We start from the raw sequence: 25,101 nt of genomic DNA, 5'->3' as shown, positions 1-25,101 counted from the left end.
GTGAAATACACTGAAGGACTTGTACAGCTCAGGAATAAAAACACAGATTTTAAATGAGCAGGAAACTTGAAGGTAAACATCACTAAGGGAAGCAGCCAATAAGCACTTGGAAAGCTCCTTGAAGTCATCCGGCAGCAGGGAGATACAAACCCACCACATAATGGTTGAAAGCAAAAAGGAAAGGTTGTGAGTGAAGGAAACAGCCTCAGTTTCCTCATCTGTAAAATGGGTACTGTGAGGGCTCCATGTCATAGCAACATCACAGGAGTCCATACTCCCATCATGGCTGTCATTCCTGTCCTTTCCATCATTGTCCAGTTGTGGAGGGAGGGAAGCTGGTGGCAGGACTTCAGACTCAGAACCTGCCGGCAGGCCCTACCCGCAGACCCTTTCCTCCCCTTCCAGGATGTTCTTGACTCAGGTATATGGGCACACACATGCATGTGTTTTCTTTCCCCAGGGGCTTCTGTGTTGGTATTTACGCCACCAACTTCGCGGACGCCTGTGAATATGTCATTACTCATGCCAAAGTGAACATCCTGCTGCTGGAAAATAACGCACAGTTGCAGAAAATCCTTTCGGTAACAACTGCCCCCACCCCCCCAACCCCCGCCCCCCTCCACCCCGCCACCACCCATCACCAAGGAAGAATGGATGTGTGCAGAGTGGACGAGTTTAACTTCCAAAGCATATTCTTTTCCTACTTGGCCTCCATTTTTTTTTGATGTGGACCATTTTTAAAGTCTTTATTGAATTTGTTACAATACTGCTTGTGTTTTATGTTTTGGTTCTTTTTGGCTGAGGGAAGTGTGTGGAATCTTAGCTCCCCGACCAGGGATCAAACCTGCACCCCCGGCATTGGAAGGTGAAGTCTTAACCCCTGGATCATCAGAGAAGTCCCCTGGGCCTCCAGTTTTTAAAATGCACTGCGTGTTATTTTATATACAGTCCACTGTTTATCAGTTTTCTCTTAGAAACGTTATCTTGAGCCTTGCCACGCTTTCAATTTTCATCTCTTACGATCATCCTCTTTTCTGAAATGCTTTTGTGTTTCTCTTCTGTCTCCTCCCCAAGTCTGACTGCTTCACTGTTTTGCTACTTTCTGGTGGATGTCTGGCTCTCCCCCCAGGGCTCGTATGTTTGCTTTGGGTTCTTCCTTTCAAGCTGCGTTGAGCTTGTTACATCTTACATTTTATATTAGAAGTTTGGGGGGCAATTTTCCTCTGCTTTGCTGTGACTTTAAAAAATTTTTCTTTTGGGTTGTGCTGGGTCTTGGTTGCTGCTCATGGGCTTTCTCGAGTCGTGGTGAATGGGGGCTACTCTTTGTTGCAGTGAGAGGGCTTCTCATTGTGGCGGCTTCTCTTGTTGTGGAGCACGGGCTTTAGGGCATACGGGCTTCAGTAGTTGTGAAGGCTTAGTTGCTCTGCAGCGAGTGGAATCTTCCTCGACCAGGGATTGAACCCATGTTCCCTGCACTGGCAGGCAGATTCTTATCCACTGTACGACCAGGGAAATCCTACGATGACTTTTTGTACTCAGTGAAATCTGACTCCTCTCTTACTCCTTTTTTCTTCTCCTTGCATTATCTTTGTATGGATGCTGGAGAAACGTTTCCCATGATTTGTGTTTGAATGAGTGCAGTTGTCTGAACCAGCTTTTGACAGAAGTATTCTGAAAGGAGGGAAGTCCTTCGGAAGAGTGAACCTCCATGGCCAGAGTCATTACTCAGCCCAAGAGCCACTGTGATTATTTCTTTCTTCCCTTCTTTCCTTCTGTATTTTTTTTTTTTTGGCCACACCAGGCAGCATGTGGGATCTTATTCCCCAACCAGGGGTCAAACACAGGTCCTATGCACTGGAAGTATGGAGTCTTAACAACTTGACCACCAAGGAAGCCCTCTGTTTCTTTAATACCCTACTCCATTTCTCCTGTGTTACACGTTTCATATTTCTGAAGTTGAGATTCAAGTCTTGCCATCAGTGTCATAGACAGTATCCTCTGAACATCAAGGGTGTTTGTTCACATATTAACTTCACTGAAACTAGGGTAGATTCACCAGACTCAATGAAATACAGCTTGACTCAGTGAAAGTGGACATTTTGTGCCACCAGGCCTCCTTCAACGCAAAACCTAACTCCTGAGCTGGTTCAGGAAGCACAGACTTCTACTTTCTGGTTGTCTTTCTGTTTTTTTTTTTTTTTGGCTGCACCATGTGGTATGCGGGATCTTAGTTCCCTGATCAGGCATTGAACCTGTGGCCCCTGCAGTGGAAGCATGGAGTCTTAACCACTGGACTGCCAGGCAAGTCCCCAGACTTCTACTTTCTGAAATTGCTTTCTGAAGCCATGCTTCTTTGGTCCCTGGTACTCAATTCATGCCGTCTGTCCTGTTCATAGCAGAATGCACTGCTTGCAAGGTGACTGGTGATGAGTGAGGGTAGGGCCCTTTTCCTCCTTGCTGTGAATACAGGCTTCTGATTTGGGTTTCCCACTGTTAGAAAATGCTTCGTGTTCCATTCTTCCCCTGCAGCCACCTTGCTGCTATGACTTCCAGTCCTTGGTCTGGTATCTTCAACCTCATAGGCATAAAGCAATATCTGAATTATTTCCGTCTCCGAGTTTCACTTCCCAGGTGGCTCAGTGGTAAAGAACCTGTCTGCCAATGCCCCAAATGAGGAGACATGAGTTCAATCCCTGGGACGGGAAGATCCCCTGGAGAAGGAAATAGCGACCTACTCCAGGATTCTTGCCTAGAGAATCCCATGGACAGAGGAGCCTGGCGGGCTACAGTCCATGGGGTAGGCAAGATCCGGATATGACTGAGCATGCACACAGAGACTGAGTCTGACCAAAGAGACAGTTTGGGGAAGATTTGTTGTTCTGGTTGCTCTGAGTGAAAGACTCAAAGCCAGGCTCCTCCCAAACTGCATGTTCAGGTCCACTTGGAAATCTTTCTTTCTTGGTGTAGGTCACAGCCTGTAACCCTCCACGGCTTCCTTCTTCCTTCAGAATAAACAGCAGACTCCTCGCCATCACTTCCCCAGGGCATGGCCTCCTGGCCCTCACGCCCTTTCCTGCCTCCTCCCCTGGACTCCTCCCTTCCACCCTCACTCCGGATCACCCTGGACTTTTTACATCCCTCACACATGCCAGCCACTGCCTGCTTCAGGTTTTTTGGATGTCTGCTCCTTCTCTCTCTGGAAAACTCTTGTCCAGATGTGAAAAGCACTGCTGTCATCTTTTCTCTCCGGGCCATGGCAGAGACTTGGCTATAATCAGCATTCTTGATGCTGGAAGTGACATCTGCTTTGCATTGGCTAGGAATGCGCCACAGACACAAACATCCTCCCCGTGCACGTATGACAAGATTCTTGCAGGACAAGAATCCCCTGAACCTTACAGTTCGAGGTTTAGGTAGAGCGTTCTGAACCTGCCCAGGTTCCGGCCACCTTCATGGAGAATTTCTGTGGCCTGATGCCAACTAGAAGTTTGGCTGGATCTTGGCTGTGTAGCTCAAGGTGCCAAGAGAGGAAGAGCCAAGAGGGTTGGCCTTTGACTCACCAACTGAGAGGCACAACTCGGTGCAGCAGAACTCAGGATGCTGTTGCCCTCAGCCCTCTTCAGTGGTTGGGGTCTACCGATACCAACCGCAAAGAACTTAGCAGTCCTAAGACCAGGTTGCTTAGTATCAGTCAAGGCACAGAGCCAAGTTTTACTGTGAGGGCAGGGGAGGGAAAGAGGTAGGGGTCCCTATGGGAGAGAGTTTAGGACACATGCTCCTGGGCCGGGTTATCCTGAGGTCTATGCATAAATTTGACTGTGTGGATCACAACAAACTGTGGAAAATTCTTAAAGTGATGGGAATACCAGACCACCTTACCTGCCTCCTGAGAAACCTGTATGCAGGTCAAGAAGCAACAGTTAGAACCAGACATGGAACAATGGACTGGTTCAAAATTGGGAAAGGAGTACATCAAGGCTGTATATTATCACCTTTCTTACTTAACTTATATGCCAAGTACATCATGCGAAATGCCAGGCTGGATGAAGCTCAAGCTAGAATCAAGATTGCTGGGGAAAATATCAATAGCCTCAGATATGCAGATGACACCACTCTAATGACAAAATGAATAGGAACTAAAAAGCCTCTTAATGAAAGTCAAAGAGAGTGAAAAAGCTGGCTTAAAACTCAATGTTCAAAAAACAAAAATCATGACATCCGGTCCCATCATTTCATGACAAATAGATGTGGAAAGAATGGAAAGAGTGACAGACTTTATTTTCTTGGGCTCCAAAATCACTGGGATGGTGATGGCAGCTATGAAATTAAAAGATGCTTGCTCCTTGGAAGAAAAGCTATGACAAACCTAGACAGCTTATTAAAAAAGCAGAGACATCACTCTGCTGACAAAGGTCTGTATAGTCAAAGCTATGGTTTTTCCAGGAGTCATGTATGGATGTTGGGAGTTGGACCATAAAGAAGGCTGAGGACCAAAGAATTGATGCTTTCAAATTTGTGTTGCCTGAGAAGACTCTTGGGAGTCCCTTGGACTGTAAGGAGATCAAACCAGTTAAGCCTAAAGGAAATCAACCCTGAATATTCATTGAAAGGACTGATGCTGAGGCTGAAACTCCAATCCTTTGGCCACTTGATGCAAAGAGCAGACTCACTGGAAAGGCCCTGATTCTGGGAAAGATTGAGGGCAAGAGGAGAAGGGGGCTACAGAGGATGAGACGGTTGGATGGCATCATCGACTCAATGGATATGAGTTTGAACAAACTTAGGGAGATAGTGAAGGACAGGGAAGCCTGGCGAGCTACAGTCCATGAGGTCGCCAAGAGTCCTACACGACTGAGCGACCGAACAATAACAAATGCACAACTTTCTTTCAGATTCCGATGAACAAGATGGAGACCCTAAAAGCGATCGTTCAGTACAAGCCGCCCGTGGACGACAGCAAATGTGAAAACCTGTACTCTGTAAGTGTCAACAAAGGAGAGGACCGGGCCTTAAAGGGAAGGAGAGCACTGGCAAAGGAAGTGGGTGGTGAGCAAGGGGGAGGGCGGACCCATACAAAGGAAATGGGTGAGGACTCATGGGAACGGGGTCGTGAGCAACAGAAGTGGGTAGCAGTAGCGGTAATTTAGTCGCTAAGTCGCGTCCGACTCCTTGCGACCCTACGGACTGTAGCCTGCCAGGTTCCTCTGTCCATGGGATTTTCCAGGCAAGAATACTGGGATGGGTTGCCATTTCCTTCTCCAGGGAATCTTCCCAACCCAGGAATCGAACCTGTGTCTCCTGCATTGCAGGCAGATTCTTTAGGGACTGAGTTAGGAGGGAAGCCCACAGACGTGGGTGGAGACTCACCCACCCACTGAGTGGTAGGCAAGGGAGAAGGCGAGGCCTCACAAGAGAAGGGGATGAGGCTTTTGAGAGAATTTTTTTGTACCACGAAGGGTCTGATTTCCTGTAAGGTGTCTGTTCTGGTAATTTATTTCTGTGTAACACATCACCCCCGAAATTGGTGGCATGAGACAGTACCGGTCATTTTATTATTAGTTGTTGTTGTTGTTGTTGTTGTTTTTTCAGAGTATTAGCATAACAGGATTTCCTTGGTGGCACGGTGGTAAAGAATCTGCCTGCCAATGCAGGAAATGTGGGTTTGATCCCTGGGCGGAGAAGATCCCCTAGAGTAGGAAACGGCAACCCACTGCAGTGTTCTTGCCTGGAAAAACCCCATGGACAGAGGATACTGGTGGGCTAAAGTCCATTGAGTCGCAGAGTGGGACAGACTGAGTGCCCGCATGCCTATACACAGCGTAACTGAAAAAATACGGCAGCACCGAAAATAAGATATGTTGGAACTCACAACATGAAGTTTAAATATTTAATTTATATTCAAGTCAGAATTTATTATAAATTTACCTTTCTGGCTCTCACAGATGCAAAGTCATCAGTATCTTTATTAAAACCATTAGCCATTTTTAATGTATGAAAATACGCATACAAGGGGCACGCATTTCTGCTATGGCTTGACCAACAGCCCTGTTGGAGCCTGCCTTTTTTTTTCTTTTCAAATTTTGATGTTTCATCCATCAGAGATTCGCTTTTTTTGATATTGACTTAAAATATTGCATTGAAATATTATTTATCTTGATTACAAGCTTTTTTGGGGGGGGTGGAAATTCCCTAAAAAAAAATTGCACTCAAAGAGAAGCCCCTGGTCTGCAGTCTGGTCCTGGCTCTGCACTTGGGACTCCTCCGGCACCCTTCTTCCTCTTTTTCTGCTTCTGCGATGTCTTCAGGACCTGTGGGCTTGTTTGGTAGCTCAGATCTCCACAGAGAATGTTTTTTGTTTGTTTTGTTGTTGTTTTCACCATGCTGGAAAGGATGGTGGGGATCTTTGTTCCCTGACCAGGGATGGAACCTACACCCCCTGCAGTAGAAGGAAGCTCAGAGTCTTTAACCACCGGACCACCAGGAAAGTCTCCAGAGAGAATGTTTTGAGGAGAGAAATATCCAGGCAGAAGCCATCCTGCCTTGAATGACCTATTCTTGGGAGTAGCACGTGGAAGCCAAGCTGCAGACCAGACTCCACCTCTTACTGAGGGAGGGACAGGGCCCCTGAAGACTGTGTGACATATATATGTCACATTCTTTTTTTTTTTTTTTTTTTTGCAAATTCACTCTGTCTCAGGGTCTTCTAGAGTCAGAAAATGCTTGAGTGCAAGCAACAGAGACCCACTTAAGCCAAAGGAGAGGGTTTGGGTCTTGTTTCTAAGGATACAACAAGTTAACTCACAGAAGTCAGGGCAGGAGGTCTGTGAGGGACCAGCCCAGGCTCCTGTTGTTAATGTTCCTGAGATCAGGCCATCAAACCCATGATCCAAATCAGAAGTCCTAACATGTCATGGAATTTATTTCGTTTTCCCTCCACTCATGTGGGAAGAAAGATGACAGTGATCCTTTCTGGCCGAAACACTCGCCAGCTCGCGCGCCTTTCAGAAAACCTTAGAATATTAAGACCAGGATGATAACTAAGTAAGTAAGACAACTCGTCAGAATCACAGACCTTTCAGAGGTTAAAAGTGAGCATCACAGCACCAAGAGCTTAAGTCTGGATAAGTTAAACCCTTTTGTTAGAAACAGTATTAACAGCAGGGTTTCTCAGCCTCATTGGATATTCGAGGTGGATAATTTTTTTCTTTTGAACTTGCTATTTTGTATTAGGATATAGCCTATTAATAATACCGTGATAGTTTCAGGTAAACAGGGAAGGGACTCAGCCATACATAAACATGTATCCATTCTCCCCAAAACTCCCCTCCCATCCAGCTGCCACATAACACTGAGCAGAGTTCAGGGTGGATAATTCTTCATTGTGGGGCTGTCCTGTGCATTTTTAGGTGTTAAGCAGCAACCCTGGCCTCCCTCCACCTACTACATTCTAGTTGAAACAATCACAGATATCCTCAGACATTGCCTAGGTCCTCTGGACAGGGTAGGGGGGCATGAGCAAACCTGCCCCTGGTTGAGGACAATGATTTATAGGCAACAGTTTTGAGACAGATTAGGTATCTACTTCTCTGCCAGGGCGAGTAGAACCTCCCATTTTTAGATTCAGTTTAGGAATACATTCATTAGAACTGAGAGAAAAAGGAAATGCCTGGGAAATTAGAAGGTGAAATTTGAGGGCGGAGGGATGACAGAAGAAGACCATTAACTGGACAGGTGGTGATGCCTGGAGTTGGAGTCGGGACCAATTCCAGATTTCCAGTAGAGGACTGGATTGGACCAGGTTGGGTCCAGTGTCTATGTGATCCCTTCATCTGTGGCCACGTGAGGATGAGGTCCTGCACCTGCCATTAGGGGAGCATCCTTTTGAGGTGGGGGGGGCGGTGCTTGGGGCATTTCTCAGAGAAAGGACAGGGTCCCTGCAAAGGTCTGTGTGCGCTGCTCCTCTCCCCATCACTCTACCCTGCTAGAGATGCTCTGGTGAAAGGTCCTTCCCTTTTGGATGGGGCCAGCATTGCCCTGTCAGGTTGCAGGCAATGCTGGCCATTTCTGGAGGACATGGAGAGCCCTCTATTTTGCAGACAGGACACTGTCCTCCTCCAGAGCCTCACTGGAGGATCAGAGACAGCATTTTTGCAGCTCTCATGTGAAATTCAGTTCATACAGCCTCACAGTTCTTTATGAGGCATCAAATTCTAAGGTAATTAACAGCACAGGCTCTGGACTCTTGGGTTAAAATGCTAGCTCCTCTGTTTACTTAGTGTGTGACCCTGGGCAGGTAACTTACCGCCTCTGAGCCTCAGCTTCTTCATCTGCCAGAAGGAGATGATGTATGTCTTATCACTAAGGATATCTTTGGTTGCAGGTGATAATAGCATAACCCCAAATGGCTTAAGCTTCAAAGAGCATTTGTTGGCTCATGTAACTACAACCCATACACAGCTGGAACCAGGAGCTCAAATAACATGCCCAAGGCTCCATTTGGTGGCAAAGTGGTAAAGAACCTGCCTGCCAGTGCAGGAGACATAAGAGACGTGGGTTCAATCCCTGGGTCAGGAAGAGCCCCTGGAGAAGGAAATGGCAACCCACTCCAGTATTCATGGCTGGAGAATCCCCATGGACAGAGGAGACTGGTGGGCTATAGTCCATTGGTTGCAAAGAGTCAGACACAACTGAAATGACTTAGCAGGCTCCATTATGCTCTCCATTAACCTTGCTTCCCTCTAGTCCTGAGACAGTCCAGCAGCTCCTCAGGTTACCTCATGTTCAGATGACTCATTCATGTCCCAGCACTTCCAGCCAAAGCCCTGACCTTCACTGTGATTGGACCATCTGAGGTCACATGTCTAGAACCAGTCCAATCACTGTGGCCCAGGCAGATGGGACCTTCTAGCTTAAGCCAATCAGGATGCCCTTCAGTTGCATCAATCTGGTCACTAAGTTTGAGGTGTGAGTGGAATCTGGAAAGGCAGAGAACAAATGATCCTGAACTCTGCTGTTCTAAGCATTTTACACATAGTGACCAATTTACTGCTTCGAACAACCCAAAGAGTTGGGCCTTGATATCATCCCCATTTTACCTATGAGGAAACTGAGGCCAAGGTGCTTGAGTAGCCTGCCCAGGAAGTGGAGGAGAAGCAGGTGTCTCAGGGCCTCTGTATGAAGTACCTTTCCTCCTGCTGGGAATCATCCTTCCAGGGCAGCTGGTGAGGCAAGACCTGACTGGGGAAGGGGAACATCTGGTGTGCCGGGGGCCCCCTCACACCCTTGAGCCACCACCCTCTGCTGGTCTTTTCTTTCCGTAGTGGGATGACTTCCTAGAACTTGGCAGTAGCATTCCCGATGCCCAACTGGACCAGATCATAAAAAGCCAGAAGGCCAATCAGTGTGCCGTGATCATCTACACTTCGGGGACCACGGGCCAACCCAAGGGGGTGATGCTCAGCCATGACAATGTAAGTGCTGTCTCTGCTGACGGGGTTGGACTCTGCAGCCTCCAGGGTCTCATTGCCCTGGGGCAGAGGCCTTCAGACTGTTTTTGTTCTTGACCCACAGGAGCACAGTGGTGTTTAGGAGCACAGTGGCATGGGGGACCTTGATCTGTGGGGCAGAGACTTAAGCCAACACTTCCAAGGTCGGGGCAGCATAGTGCAGGGGTTGAGATCAGGGACTCTGCAGGAGACCTGGCTCTACGATCCTGGGCAACACATCCAAGATCTCTAAGCCTTGGTTTCCTCATCTGTAAAATGGGTGTGATGTAATAGTCCCTGCCTCCTGGGTTGTTTGAGCTCAGAACCATGCTTGATAAAATAAGTATGTAAAAGGGCAGTGTAAACACTGAGTTTCAGGGGATAAAGCAGGAACTGATGTTTTAGTTACCTGAGGAAGGCTCTGTGCTTGGGGAAAATGCATGCATGTCTGAGTGGAGTCCAAAGCTGATGGTAATTTAGGTCACTGGTAGGAAAGAATAGGGGAATCCACGCTAAAAGATCCTATTTATATAAAACCCTAGAAAGGGACTTCCCTGGCAGTCCAGTGGTTAAGAGTCCACCTGCCAATGCAGGGGACACAGATTCAGTACCTGGTCTGGGAAGATACCACATGCAGAAGGGCAACTAAGCCTGAGTACAGCAACTACTGAGCCGACATGCTGTCGAGCCCATGAGAGAAGCCAACAAGAGAAGCCACGGCAATGAGACATCCACGCACCACAGTGAAGAGCAGTCCCTGCTCACTGCAATTAAAGAAAGCCCATGTGTAGCACAAAGACCCAGTGCAGCCGTAAATTAATTAAAAAATAAATTAGAAAGTGAATATAATGACCTAACTGTAATTTAAAACTGTAACTAAATAAAAGGTCCTGTCTATATAAAACCCTAGGAACAGAATTCCTAGGAGGTCCAGTGGTTAGGATCTGTGTGCCACTTCCAAGAGCCCAAGTTCAAACTTTGGTCAGGAAAATAAGCCCTTGTGGTGAAAACCCTAGAAAATGCAAACTTGTCTACAGGAACCAAAAGCAGATGGTGGCTGCTTGGGATGGCAAAGGGAGGCATGACAAAGGGCGATGGGAACAGAGAACATTCACCATTTCAATGGTGGGGATGCTGCACAGCTGCATATGTAAGTCACTATGCACCAACTTGTACACCTCAAATGCAGGTGGTTCCCTGTATGTCAATTACACCTTGATAAAGCTGTTGTTTGTTTTTTTCTAAAGAACAAGAAAGACAGTGATGGCTCATTTCTGTTGCATGCCCGTGATATGCCAGGGTCCATCCCGAGAGTTTTACACTTTGTAAATCCTCCCGGTGATTCTATGATTCTATCTGTTCTATCGGGTGGCCGCTGTTTCTATAGGTGAGCAAACTGAAGCCCAGAGAGGTTAAAATGCTGGGTCCAGGTCACACAGCAAGCAGCATGGCAGAGCCAGGACCTGAACTCGGGCAGGCTGGTGTCACAGTCCACACTTTCACCTACACTCTTGATCTATGTGGCTGAGGTATAAAGATCATTAAAGATGCGATCACTGTAAATACGCTGAAGCCAGCTGAAGAACAGTACGCAGAGCACAGGCTGTTTTTGTTAAAAATTGAAAAATGAAGCAACTGATGTACAAGCCTGTACGCTTTAAAAGTAGAAAAGTGTCTGGCAGCACGTACATCCAACACTCCCCTTTAGAAAGACTGCTAGTTTTGCAATGAAGCATTTCTTACTTAAAAAAAAAAAAATATATATATATGTATATATGTGTATATATATGTATATATATATATTTTGGCTGCACCGGGTCTTAGCTGCAGCATGTCAGATCTTGTTCCCCAACCAGGGATTGAACCTGGGCCCCCTACACTCTTAGCCCCTGGACTAGCAGGGACGTCCCAGCGTTTCTACTTTATAAGAGCTTTTTGCAGCAACCCAGCTTAAGAGTTGGCAGCACACACTGGCTTTTGCTCTGGCTGTTCCCTCTGCATGGAACTCTTTTCCTAGAGACCAATTTGGCTTCCTCTTTCACCTCCTCGGGGTCCCTGCTCAAATGTTACTGCCTCCAAGAAGTCCTCCCTGACTTTCATGTTCAAAACAGTAAATAAAAATAAACCACCCCATCAGTCCCTGATCCCCTCTGGCTACTGTTTTCCGTGCACTGACATATTATATACAGTCACGTGTTTATTGTGAACATTAGCTCCTTGAGGGCAGCGGCAGTCTGTTGGGTTCACTGCTGTGTCTCCAGTGCTGTGTATACGAGGATTCAATCCATTTTGTGGACTGAAATGAATAAAGAGGGTCTGAGGAAGCCCACCCTGGCCAGCGTTCATGCTCCTAGTGGCTTCACGTCTGCTGAGATCATCTCCTTGAAGACAGCTGATGAACGCTGAGCTCTTGGAGCAAGTCTGCCTAGATCTTCATCCTGGCTCCCCCATTTGCTAGTTGTGTGACCTGAGAAAACTCCCTTAACTTCCCTGGGCTTCAGTTTGCCCACCTGTGAAATGGAGACAAGAACAGCTGATAGCTCTTAGAGTTGCTGTGAAGGTTAAATAATGCCTCATACTGTGTCAGTTAGCTACTGCTGTGGAACAAACCATTCTAGACCTGAGCAACTTGAAACACCAACAGTGCGTTATTTCTGGGTCTCAGATTTGGACCAGGGCTCAGCAGTGTCTTTTCTGCCCCACAGAGTGTCAGCTGGGATCACTCAGCTGGTGCCCAGGCTGGGTTAACAGGTCTGAGAGGGGCTTCACTCACATGTCTCCTGGGGCTTGGGTTTCTCTGTGGCATGGAAGTAGTGAGGCTGTTGAATTTCTCAATGTGGTGCTGGCTCCCCCAAGGGCAGCACACAGTATGTAAAGGCACAGGCTGACATCTATCAGGGCTCAATGCCAGAAGCTCATGGTGCCCTGCTCTGCAGGTCAAAACCAGCCACTGGACCGGCCATGTGAGAGGAAGGGAAAACAGACTCTAGCTCTGAATGGAGGGGGTGGCAGAGAATTTGCCACTGTCTTTAACTTACGCATGGGCTTCCCCGGTGGCTCAGACAGTAAAGAATCTGCCTGCAATATAGGAGACCTGGGTTGGGAGAATCCCCTGGAGAAGGGACTAGCTACCCACTCCAGTATTCTTGCCTGGAGAATTCCATGGACAGAAAAGCCTGGAGGGCTACAGCCCATGGGGTCCCAAAGAGTCAGACATGACTGAGCGGCTAACACTTCACTTAACCTACACACAGATATAAGTGCTCAGAGTGATACCTGGCACACAGCCTCATCAGTGTCCCCTATTGTGACTTTTAATCCATTATTGACTGGAGACATTTTAATACATCTTTTGCTGCCCATTATTGACTGGAGACGTATCAGTACATTTTTAGACACTGATACAATTAACATCAAGTGTGAAGTTGTTAGAGCTTAAAGTTGATCAAAGTTTCATTAGACAACTTACGATTGTCATTATCATTCACGTTTTTCTCTGTTAGATTTTTGTTCCAACTTTGTGTATGTGATAAGTGCTAATTTATTACTGTAAAATCTTCAAAGATAACACATGGTGAAATTTTACACAAAGATGAATTTTTCAGTGAATTTTATGGGAATACTTTCTCTGATTGTCTGAGCAACGTACATACCAGTGTCTCAGAAGGTGACAGTTCTTCAGAACATAGTTCTGATTCAGACGATATGCATGTAGACCAACAAAAGACAAAAAGCCTTAATGATTGATTCCGATGTGGAAAGTGAAACTTATGATGCTAGAGAAGACTTTACCAGTCTGTCAGGTGTAAACTGCTGAATGTAGTGACCTGCAAAACAGTGTTAGTGAAATCACAAAACTGATTTTTGGCCAGCCAAAATGAAAACTCCAGCCGCAGGCATTAGTTTCTGCAAGAATCCCCCAGTCAATAATGAGTTAAAATCATCATAATTGTCATCATTTTTAGAGCAAGAAGTTAAAGGTAGTCCCAGGTTCTCAAAATGTGTCCACAATTCAAAGTTTCTCCCGTTTTATAGAATACTAGGCCACGCTGAGATAAACAGATATAACCCCTCACAGAAACCCCACAAGGTTAAGATGTATCATTAACCCCTTTCACAGATGGGCAAACAGGCTCAGAGAGGGGACATGACTCGAGCAAGGTCAGAGAGCGAAGAATGAGCCTGAGCCAGGTTCTGAACCCTCGGGTGTTTGAATGACTGTAAATCACAGTCTGCACGCACCTAGCCCCTTTTCTCAACAAGTGGGTGCTGGATTACTTGGGCCTCTGGAAGGGACAGTGCTTATGGGGGCAGAAGGAAAATCCCTCCATCCTGAGACCCAGAGAAAGACAAGGGATGAATCTTGAGGGCTCACTATGGGCCAAGGGTTTTGCATGTTTCCTTGCTCTTAAATGTCCCTTCTCTTCTCTTAAATGTCTCTTCTCTTTTCTTAAATGTCCCTTCTCAACGAAAATTCACTGGGCACCTACTATGTGCTTGGAAAATGGCTTTGGACAGAACAGACCCAACTGTGGCCCCCGGGAAGACAGACAGGGAACGAATAAATAAAACCACTGAGATTGTGGCAAGTAGTACTTAGAGGATTAGACAGATGCTGGAAGCTTCAGTTTGGGGGTGAGACAGCTTCTCTAAGAGGTGACATTTAACTAGCAATTCAGTATCCAAGGAGTTATTAATAGTTGTGGAGACAGTTGAAGGAAGCAGATCCCAGGCAGTGGGAATGGCCAGTGCAAAGGCCCTGAGGCAGGACCTTGCCTGACCTGTTGGAATAACAGTGTAGAGGCCCATGTGGCCAGATTAACGACCAGTTTATGATACCAGTAAGAAGTATAGATTGCTAAATTATAGATATGCTAAAACTTTACATCAAAGCATGCATTGGAGAAAGAAAAACATTCATAGAGTTATAAAGCAACTACACTCCAATAAAAATTTAAAGAAATTTTAAGAAAAACATTGATATATTAATTGTTGGGGTGTTTATTCCATGGGATTAAGAGTGGTCCTTTTGTTTTTTGGACAGTGTTGGTTTCTTAATTTTATGTTGGCACAAGGAAATTCTGTGCCCATTTTACAGATGAGCATTTATATAGAGGTTGCAAGGGATTTTAAGCAAATAGCCCAGGGTCACTCAGCTAGTAAATGGTGGAGTCAGGATTTCTTTTGTGTGTGTGGCTGTGTTGGGTCTTAGTCATGGCATGTGGGATCTTTCATTGTGGCAAGCAGGCTCAGCAGTTGTGGTGCATGGGCTTAGCTGCCCTGTGACATGTGGGCTCCTAGTTCCCTGACCAGGGATTGAACCTGATCTTCCACATTAGAAAGTGGATTCTTAACCACTGGACCACCAGGGAAGTCCCTAGAGTCAAGACTGCTTCTGAGACACTGAGTCCTTCAGATTTTCTGACTTTCCCAGTAGACATCCTGACTCTAGGGTCTCCTTTTGGATCCTGGGGCATCTGGTAATCCCCCAAAGCTGCCCACTGTAGTTTACAATTCGTCCCAGCCTCAAGCAAGTTAGTGAACTTCTCTGTGCCTCTGGTTTCCCATCTCGATGACGGGGGAGAATCACAGTTATCAACCCCAGTGTTAAGATGAGGACTAAATGACTCGATGTTTTTGTAAAGAACAGGAGCAGTGCCCAGCGTTTAGAAGGTGCCTTGCGTTTGTTAAAGAACTGCATTTAAACAGCTCTCAGGTGAGGAGCGGAGGAGTGGCACCCCACTCCAGTACTGTTGCCTGGGGGTTGCTAAGAGTCGGACACGACTGAGCGAATTCACTTTCACTTTTCACTTTCATGCATTGGAGAAGGAACTGGCAACCCACTCCAGTGTTCTTGCCTGGAGGATCCCAGGGATGGGGGAGCCTGGTGGGCTGCCGTCTATGGGGTCGCACAGAGTCGGACACGACTGAAGCAACTTAGCAGCAGCAGCAGCAGCAGGTGAGGAGGAGGAGGAAGTATATCGGATCTCACTGGATCCTCAGTTCAGCTTGTGTTCTAGATCACGTGGACAGCGGGGTCGGTGGCGAAGGAATGCAACCTGGCTTATGCCCCAGAAAAGCAGGAGGTGGTGGTCAGCTACCTTCCTCTCAGCCACATCGCAGCTCAGATGATGGACGTCTGGGTGCCCATTAAGGTCGGGGCTTTCATCTACTTTGCTGAACCAGATGCTCTCAAGGTATCAAGGCTGAGGGAAGCCCAGATGGGTGGACGGCTCCAACAGGGCCCAGATCTGGGGGTGTGGAGTCAAGGTTAAGGGCAGCTTGGAAGGGTGGATGGTTCCATCAAGGCCCAGATCTAGCAGGTGGAGGGGTTCCTTCTCTGTCCTCAGCTAATGCTCCCCTTTAGCAGCATGTGAATCGGTTAACCACCTTCTTTTTGTTTTTATCTTTATCCGAGTCATGGTGTCCATGGTTTTGCAGGCTGTATACTGAACTACCTAAGACTAAAATGTAGATGGCACTGAAGGCAGAGTTTGTGTGTGTGTGTGTGTGTGTGTGTGTGTAGCTTTTTTTTTTTTAATTCAGTATTCCCAGCTCCAAAACCCTCCACAAACCAAACATTTTTGGCAGTAGAATCTGACCTGAACTGATGTGAAGCTATTTGAGTCTTCATGTTTACCCCACTTACTGGGAATACACGTATCTACAGAAATATTAATGGGCTTCTCCAGTGCCTCAGCGGTAAACAATCTGCCTGCCATGCAGGAGGCACAGTAGACTGGGCTTTGATCCTTGGGTTCAGGAAGATCACCTGGAGAAGGAAATGGTAACCCACTCCAGCATTCTTGCCTGGAGAATCCCATGAACAGAGGAGCCTGGAGGGCCATGGTCCATTTGGTTGCAAAGAGTCAGACATGACTGAAGCAACTTAGCACTAGGAACAAAGCCGTTTTAACTTGTTTTTGGCTTCAGCACACAGGATCTTAGTTCCCTGACCAGGGATCGGACTCGTGCCCCCAGCAGTGGGAGCACAGAGTCTTAACCACAGGACTGCCAGGGAATTGCCTGTCTTAACATTTTAAACAACTGCCAGAGTGTTTTCAAAGAGGCTGTGCCATTTTACATTCCCACAAGAAGTGTATGAGAGGTCCAGTTCCTCCATATCCTCACCAACACTTGTTACTATTTTTGTCACTTTTCACTTTCATGCATTGGAGAAGGAAATGGCAACCCACTCCAGTGTTCTTGCCTGGAGAATCCCAGGGACCGGGGAGCCTGGTGGGCTGCCGTCTATGGGGTCGCACAGAGTCAGACACGACTGAAGCGACTTAGCAGCAGCAGCAGCAGCAGACGTGAAGTGGTCTCTCTCCTGTTAATTTGCAGTTTTCAAATGATTAATGATGGTGAGCAACTTTTCTTGTGCTTATTGGCCATCTGTGTATCTTCTTTGGAAAAATCTCTTGTTCACAGTTTTGCCTGTGTAAAAATTGAGTTGTACATCTTATTGTTGAATGTTGTGTTCTTCATACAAATTGTTTATCAAAGATAGGTTTTGCAAATACTTGCTCCCAGCTCTGTGGCTTCTCATTTTCTTACTAGTGTCTTTTGAAAAGCAGAAAATGTTCACCTCTAATGAGTGTTAACTCTCCAATTTATTGATTTTTTGTTCCTTTCATGCTTCTGGTGTAATTTTTAAGAAAATCATTGCCTACCCCAAAGGTTGGAAGAAGAAATGGTAACCCACTCCAGTATTCTTGCCTGGAGAACTCCATGGACAGAGGAGCCTGGTGGGCTACAGTCCATGGGGTCACAAAGAGTCGGACACGACTAAGTGACTTACACATACCGTATCTAAAGGCACAGAGATTTTCTTCTGTGTGTTCTTCTGGAGGGCTTTTAGATCTGTTAACAGCTCTTACTTTTAGGTCTGTGGTCCATTTTGAGGTAATTTTTGTGTCTGGCAAGAATACTCTAAGTTAGCTAAGCTCTCTGTTTGTCTGTCTTTGGCACTTTTATTGAGTATCAATTGATCATAAATGTAAAGACTCATCTTTAGATTTTCAGTTCTGTTTCATTGATCTTTATGTCTATCCTTACACCAAAACCTCACTGACTTTATTTTTCCAGCTTTTTGGTAGTGAGATCACCTTGTTCCTGTTCTCCCAGTCTCATAAGTCAAAACCTCACATTCCAGGAACACCTCCAGTTCTGGATATATCGGGACAGTTGATCACCCTACCTTATAGTCAGTTTCAAAATCAAGTAATAGTAGGTCCTCTGATTTTGTTTTTCAGAATCACTTTGGTTATTCTAGGTCCTCTGCATTTCCATGCAGCTTGTCAGTTGGTATGAAATGGCTTGCCTATTTTTTACAATGACACTGAACCTGTAGATCAATTTGAGGGAGAATCTTTCATGATACTCCACTTCATGCTTGGGCAACAAGCATGAAGTGCTTGTTTAGCCACTCCCACCACACTGGCTACATAGCCTGTTTTCACTTTATTACAAACTGATGCACTAAGAGCATCTCACACGTGTTTCTCTGTGTATCGGAGTCTTTCATCCAGCTGAGTTCTATCACCCACAGAAGTGAAGTTGCCTAGCTGTATTTAAAATGTTAACAGCACTGTCACACTGCCTTCCAAAAATACTCTACCAGTCTGTACACTCCACTATGTCCCCAGGGAGAACGGGTTAACTGATTGGCCACTGGCCAGTCAATGGGCTGGCTCCCATGGGTCAGGAGCTCACCTTGGTCCAGAAAGCTAAGAGAAAGTTCTCTGGGCTGCCCTCAATGGCTGAGGAGAGATGGACACCTGGGGTGTAGGTGTTGCTGACTGAGCTCTGTGCCCAGCAGGGCACCTTGGTCAACACCTTGCAAGAGGTAAAGCCTACTGCCTTCCTGGGGGTACCCCGAATTTGGGAAAAGATGCATGAGAAGATAAAGGAGGCTGTTGGCAAGTCTTCAAGCTTGAGGAAAAAGGTGTTTTTGTGGGCAAGGAATATTGGCTTAAAGGTCAACTCGAAAAGGATGCTAGGGTAAGTGGTTGGGACCACTGGGGCCAGGCATGGAGGGTGGTGGGTGAGGGGGCTCAGCCTTCTCCAGCTGTGTTCCATCCAACCCTGTGGCTCTGTGACTACAGAGCCTTCCTTGGCATCCATGTTCACAGGGAACATGACCATCCCATGAGCTACCGCATGGCAAAGGCACTCGTGTTCACCAAAATCAAGAATTCCCTTGGCCTGGATCACTGCCGCATTTTTATCAGCGGGGCCGCACCCCTCAACCAGGAAACTTCTGAGTTCTTTTTAAGCCTGGACATACCAATAGGCGAGGTGTACGGTATGAGTGAAAGCTCAGGACCCCACACCATATCCACCCCGGCAAACTACAAGTTTCTAAGGTACTGGTCTCCTGGGCAGACACCTGGTCCACTGGCAACACTGGGTCAAAGTGGACGGAGGTGGGAGGGTTTCTGGGATATGATGAATCCTGACTTGGTGCCTCCAGCCTCCAGGCTCCAAATCTTCATGACTGTGGGAAGCCCCAGTTTGTCCGAGAGCCCACGGACAAAGAGGGAGGTCTCCCAAACATTCTATGTATGTACCCTCCCTATCTGTCACTTGTGAGCTCTGCCTCCAGATGTCCCACCCCAGGTTGACCTCCTGAGACCTAGGGACCCTTCATCTCCAAGATGCTTTGTTTCAAACACATCCGCAGGCCCCTCTGGCTTTCTCCCAAGCTTAGCTCACCTTGGGAGGCAGGATGGAGCCCAGTGACACTGATGCAGTAAGAACACCAAAGGCGAGTTCTACTTGGAGTCTGGGAGCCACGTTCCTTCACAGGACCTCCTGATCGTCCTTCCCTGCTCCCCTGCCCCCCACCAGCTGCACCATACTGCAAGTTCGAGTCTCCTCTCGTGTTTGGCCAGGTTCCACTCACCTTTGAACTTAGTGAAATCGAAGTCTTATCTTCCGAATCTGGCAAAACCATCTCTTGCTTCTTACTTTACTCTCTACATCAGTATCCACCCTTTCCAGCCCATAACTGCACCTGGGTCTGTTTTCTGTAAAACCCAAATGCCCGCTTGAGCTTTGTTTTTTTTTTTTTCCCCAAACCAAAGAGTAGTCCTTCCTTAAACAGGTGGTTTCTTTTTTTTTCCTGTGTAGAATTTTTTTTAGCTTTACTTGGATGAACCCATCAAACTCGTATAGCTTCTGAGTTTTTCCACACTCCTAGGAAAGTTTTTAATTGGGAGGTTATAAGAAGCCTCTTTGTACTTTTTTAAAAAACTTATATTGGAGTATAGTTGCCTTACAAAGTTATTTTCTGCTGAATAGCAAAGTGAATCAGTCATCTGTTGTTCGGTCACTATGTCGTGTCCAAGTCTTTGTGACTCCATGGACTGCAGCACGCCAGGCTTCCCTGTCCTCTACCATCTCCCAGAGTTTGCTCAAACTCGTCCACTGAATCGGTGATACCATCCAATCATCTCATCCTCTGTCGTCCCCTTCTCCTCCTGCCTTCAATCTTTCCCAGCATCAGAGTCTTTTCCAATGAGTCGGCTCTTTGCATCAGGTAGCCAAAATATTGGAGTTTCAGCTTCAACACCAGTCCTTCCAATGAACACCCAGGACTGATCTCCTTTAGGATGGACTGGTTGGATCAGTCCAAGGGACTCTCAAGAGTCTTCTCCAACACCACAGTTCGAAAGCATCAATTCTTCAGTGCTCAGCTTTCTTTATAGTCCAACTCTCACATCCATATATGATTACTGGAAAAACCATAGCCTTGACTAGATGGACCTTTGTTGACAAAGTAATGTCTCTGCTTTTCAATATGCTATCTAGGTTGGTCATAACTTTCCTTCCAAGGAGTGTCTTTTAATTTCATGGCTGCAGTCACCATCTGCAGTGATTTTGGAGTCCCCCAAAATAAAGTCAGCCACTGTTTCCACTGTTTCCCCATCTGTTTGCCATGAAGTGATGGGACCAGATGCCATGATCTTCGTTTTCTGAATGTTGAGCTTTAAGCCAACTTTTTCACTCTCCTCTTTCACTTTCATCAAGAGGCTCTTTAGTTCTTCACTTTCTGCCGTAAGGGTGGTGTCATCTGCATATCTGAGGTTATTGATATTTCTCCCGGCAATCTTGATTCCAGCTTGTGCTTCTCCCAGCCCAGCGTTTCTCATGATGTACTCTGCATAGAAGTTAAATAAGCAGGGTGACAATATACAGCCTTGACGTACTCCTTTTCCTATTTGGAACCAGTCTGTTGTTCCATGTCCAGTTCTAACTGTTGCTTCCTGACCGGCATACAGGTTTCTCAAGAGGCAGGTCAGGTGGTCTGGTATTCCCATCTCTTTCAGAATTTTCCACAGTTTATTGTGATCCACACAGTCAAAGGCTTTGGCATAGTCAATAAAGCAGAAATAGATGTTTTTCTGGAACTCTCTTGCTTTTTTGATGATCCAGTGGGTGTTGGCAATTTGATCTCTGGTTCCTCTGCCTTTTCTAAAACCAGCTCGAACATCAGGAAGTTCAAGGTTCATGTATTGCTGAAGCCTGGCTTGGAGAATTTTGAATATTACTTTACTAGCGTGTGAGATGAGTGCAAATGTGCAGTAGTTTGAGCATTCTTTGGCATTGCCTTTCTTTGGGATTGGAATAAAAACTGACCTTTTCCAGTCCTGTGGCCACTGCTGAGTTTTGCAAATTTGCTGATATATTGAGTGCAGCAATTTCACAGCATCATCTTTTAGGATTTGAAGTAGCTCAACTGGAATTCCATCACCTCCACTGTATAATCATAAGGGATTTGATTTAGGTCAAACCTGAATGGTCTAGTGGTCTTCCCCACTTTCTTCAATTTAAGTCTAAATTTGGCAATAAGGAGTTCATGATCTGAGCAACAGTCGGCTCCCGGTCTTGTTTTTGCTGACTGTATAGAGCTTCTCCATCTTTGGCTGCAAAGAATATAATCAATCTGATTTTGGTGTTGACCATCTGGTGGTGTTCATGTGTAGAGTCTTCTCTTGTGTTGTTGGAAGAGGGTGTTTGCTATGACCAGTGCATTCTCTTGACAAAACTCTATTAGCCATTGCCCTGCTTCATCCTGTACTCCAAGGCCAAATTTGCCTGTTACTCCAGGTGTTTCTTGACTTCCTACTTTTGCATTCCAGTCCCCTATAATGAAAAGGACATCTTTTTGGGGTGTTAGTTCTAAAACGTCTTGCCAGTCTTCATAGAACCATTCAACTTCAGCTTCTTCAGCGTTACTGGTCGGGGAATAGCCTTGGATTACTGTGATATTGAGTGGTTTGCCTTGGAAACGAACAGAGATCATTCTGTCTTTTTTGAGATTGCCTCCAAGTACTGCATTTCAGACTCTTGTTGACTATGATGGCTACTCCATTTAAAGGATTCCTGCCCACAGTAATAGATATAATGGTCATCTGAGTTAAATTCACCCATTCCAGTCCATCTTAGTTTGCTGATTCCTAGAATGTTGACATTCATATGGGAAAACCATAGCTTTGACTATATGAACCTTTGTTGGTAGAGTGATGTCTCTGCTCTTTAATGTGATGTCTAGGTTTGTCATAGCTTTCTTCCCAAGGAGCAAGCATCTTTTAATTTCATGGCTGCAGTGATTTTGGAGCCCAAGAACATAAAATATGTCACTATTTCCACTTACATTTTTTCCTCTTCTATTTGCCATGAAGTGAATGGACCAGATGTCATGATCTTAGTTTTCTGAATGTTGAGTTTTAGGCCAACATTCACCCTCATCAAGAGGCTCCTTAGTTCCTCTTTACTTTCTGCCATGAGAGTGGTATCATCTGCATATGGGAGGTTGTTGACATTTCTCCTGGCAATCTTGATTTCAGCCTGTGATTCCTCCAGCCTGGCACTTTGCATGATGTACTCTGCATATATGTTAAATAAGCAGAGTAACAATATACAGTCTTGTCATACTCCTTTCCCAATTTTGAACCAGTCAGTTGTTCCATGTCCTGTTGCTTCTTGACCCACTTACAGTTTTCTCAGGAGACAGGTAAGGTGGTCTGGTATTCCCATCTCTTTAACTATGTTCCAGTTTGTTGCAATCCACACAGTCAAAGGCTTTTGTGTAGTCAATGAAGCAGAAGTAGATATTTTTCTGGCATTCTGTTGCTTTTTCTATGATCCAACAGATGGTGATATTTTGATCTCTGGTTTCTCTGCCTTTTCTAAACCCAGCTTGTACATCTGGAAGTTCTTGGTCATGTGTGTGTGTGTATGTATGTGTGTATGTGTGTGTGTATGTGTGTGTGTTTCTGCTCTTTTTGGATTTCCTTCCCATTTAGGTCACCACAGAACACTGAGTAGAGTTCCCTGCGCTATACAGTAGATTCTCATTCGTTATCTATCTTACACATTGTAGTGTATACATGTCAATCCCAATCTCCCAATTTATCTCACCCTGCCTTTCCCCCGGTGGGGTCAATATGTCTGTTCACCTGTACCCTTTTCCCAGAGTCCACATTTATGCATTCCTATACATTTTAAGCATCTCAGGCCTGCTTTCTTTTTCCACTTGTTGACTAAGGGAGTTTCTACACTTCACCCTAAAACCACTGACCCTTCTAACTGCCAATAGAAGAGATCTCAGCCAGGCAGAAAGAAAATACTTCCTTCTCTGCATCCTAAGACCACCCTCCCAAGTGGTATCACTAGCGAAAGGAATTTCATGAAAATCCAGATTTTACTAGCACTCTCTGTTCTGTGGAAGTAACTTTAAAGAGACTTTGGCTGGTCATGTTACCTAAAATCAGCTGTCTTGGTCACTGCATTCAGGGCAACATTCCTGTTTTCTAGAGAGGGTTTTGTTGCTGGGATTGGTTGGTTTTCTTTTTTCTTTTTTGCCACTCTGTGTGACTTGTGGGATCTTAGTTCCCCGATCAGGGATGGACCCAGGCCCTCAGCAGGGAAAACATGGAGTCCCAACCACTTGGCCACTGGGGAATCCCGTTGTTGTTTTTAAGCTGGGAAGTTTTTCTGCCATGTACGTGAAGATAAAACCAACCTACAACTCCACTGGGCTTCCCAGTTCACCAGTGAAAGTGTCACTCAGTTGTGTCTGGCTCTTTGTGACCCCATGGACTGTAGCACATCAGGCTCCTCTGTCCATGGGATTTCCTAGGCAGAAATATTGGAGTGGGTTGCCATTTCCTTCTCCAGGGATCTTCCTGACCCAGAGATCAAACTCGCTGTCTCCTGCATTGCAGGCAGATTCTTTACCACTGAGCCACCAGGGACGCCCAGTTCACCAGGTTTTTGGGAATTTGACTCCCTCGGTGGGACCAGCCCTCTCTCCATTCAGCCAGCAGTCACAAGCACCCACTGGGTCCTGGGGAGGATGCAGCAGCAGCATTGGCCCAGGCCAGCTGAGCCGGGAGTCAGGAACCGGGTGACCTCGGCCCCTGACCCCAAGCCTCAGTCTTCCTCCTTTCTGTCCTCTGGCAGTTCTGGCAAAGTTGTGGCAGGGTGTAAGAACATGCTGTACCAGCCGAACAAGGATGGCGTGGGGGAAGTCTGCCTCTGGGGCCGGCATGTCTTCATGGGCTACCTGGAGCAGGAGGACGCGACCATGGAGGCCATTGACGATGAGGGCTGGCTCCACTCTGGGGACCTGGGCCGCATGGACAACCAGGGCTTCCTCTTTATCACCGGCCGCATCAAAGGTACTGGGGCTGGGTTCCCAGGAGCCCCAGCGAGCAGGCCAGCCTTGAACACCGAAGGCTCTGCCTTTCCACCTTTCATGGGGATGGGTGCTCACACAGATGTACAGGGACACCCCAGCCCACACACTGTCCAGCCCAGTGCTATCCTTGTGCCCAGCATCTGGCCCTCAGCAGGAGGGAGCCAGAAAAGAAGCCTACTCTGGGCCTCAAACCTCTGTTCCCTCCCCTGTCATTTATGGATAACAGTAACTAAAGAGTCATCATGATTAAATGAAATGATACAGAACAGGAATCAGTCAACTTGTCCCATAAAGTTGGTCACTGCTTTAGTCACTAACTCGTGTCTCTTTTATGACCCCATGGACAGTAGCCCAACAAGCTCCTCTGTCCATGGGGTTCTTTAGGCAAGAATACTAGAGTAGGTTGCCATTTCCTTCTCCAGGGGATCTTCCCAAGCCAGGGACAGAACCTAAGTCTCCTGCATCTCCTGCTTTGGCAGGCAGATTCTATACCACTGAGCTACCAGGGAAGCCCTAAAAGGCCCATGTATAAATATTTTGGATTTGCAGGATACAGGGTCTCTGACATAGCTGCTCCACTCGACTGCTGTGGGACAAAAGCAGCCGCAGTTGATGTCCAGACCTACGGTCGTGGCCATGCACCAATACAAATGTCATAGGATTTTCATGTGTCACAAATATTGTTGTTCTTTGGATTTCCTTCCAACTATTTAAAAATGGAAAAACTATTTAGTTCGTGGCCTTACAAAAACAGGCAGAAGGAGCATTGTGGAATTTGGCCCACAACCTCTGATGTAGAGCATTTGGCATGGAGCCTGACATAGGCTGTAACTGTTCAGTAAGAGGGCTATATTACCATTATTTCTGTGATAAGCAACAGAAAACCCTTCTTAAGCAGGTTTGAGT

At 46.3% G+C, this 25,101-nt stretch overlaps 1 protein-coding gene across 8 annotated transcripts in view; it reads left to right on the top strand.

The window, feature by feature from the left end:
- Nucleotides 1-25,101, top strand: part of ACSBG2 (acyl-CoA synthetase bubblegum family member 2) — a 49,316-nt gene that overhangs the window by 9,542 nt on the left and 14,673 nt on the right. For 7 of the 8 annotated variants that reach the window (XR_009495194.1, XM_059888634.1, XM_059888633.1 and 4 more), the window contains exons 5-11: nucleotides 461-581; nucleotides 4,893-4,979; nucleotides 9,321-9,470; nucleotides 15,506-15,682; nucleotides 18,307-18,488; nucleotides 18,593-18,853; nucleotides 23,958-24,175. Coding sequence is in view for 7 of the 8 variants with exons in the window: in XM_059888634.1 (XP_059744617.1) it covers nucleotides 461-581; nucleotides 4,893-4,979; nucleotides 9,321-9,470; nucleotides 15,506-15,682; nucleotides 18,307-18,488; nucleotides 18,593-18,853; nucleotides 23,958-24,175 (1,196 nt within the window). In the remaining variant the exon portion in view is untranslated. The remainder of the gene's footprint in view (nucleotides 1-460; nucleotides 582-4,892; nucleotides 4,980-9,320; nucleotides 9,471-15,505; nucleotides 15,683-18,306; nucleotides 18,489-18,592; nucleotides 18,854-23,957; nucleotides 24,176-25,101) is intronic. The other variant, XM_024994961.2, reaches the window with a different exon arrangement.

This window comes from Bos taurus, chromosome 7 (genome assembly GCF_002263795.3).
Source record: "Bos taurus isolate L1 Dominette 01449 registration number 42190680 breed Hereford chromosome 7, ARS-UCD2.0, whole genome shotgun sequence".
Taxonomy (NCBI): Eukaryota; Metazoa; Chordata; class Mammalia; order Artiodactyla; family Bovidae; genus Bos; species Bos taurus.
The sequence above is the reverse complement of the archived record's forward strand: the minus strand, read 5'-3'. Positions and strand labels throughout refer to the sequence as shown.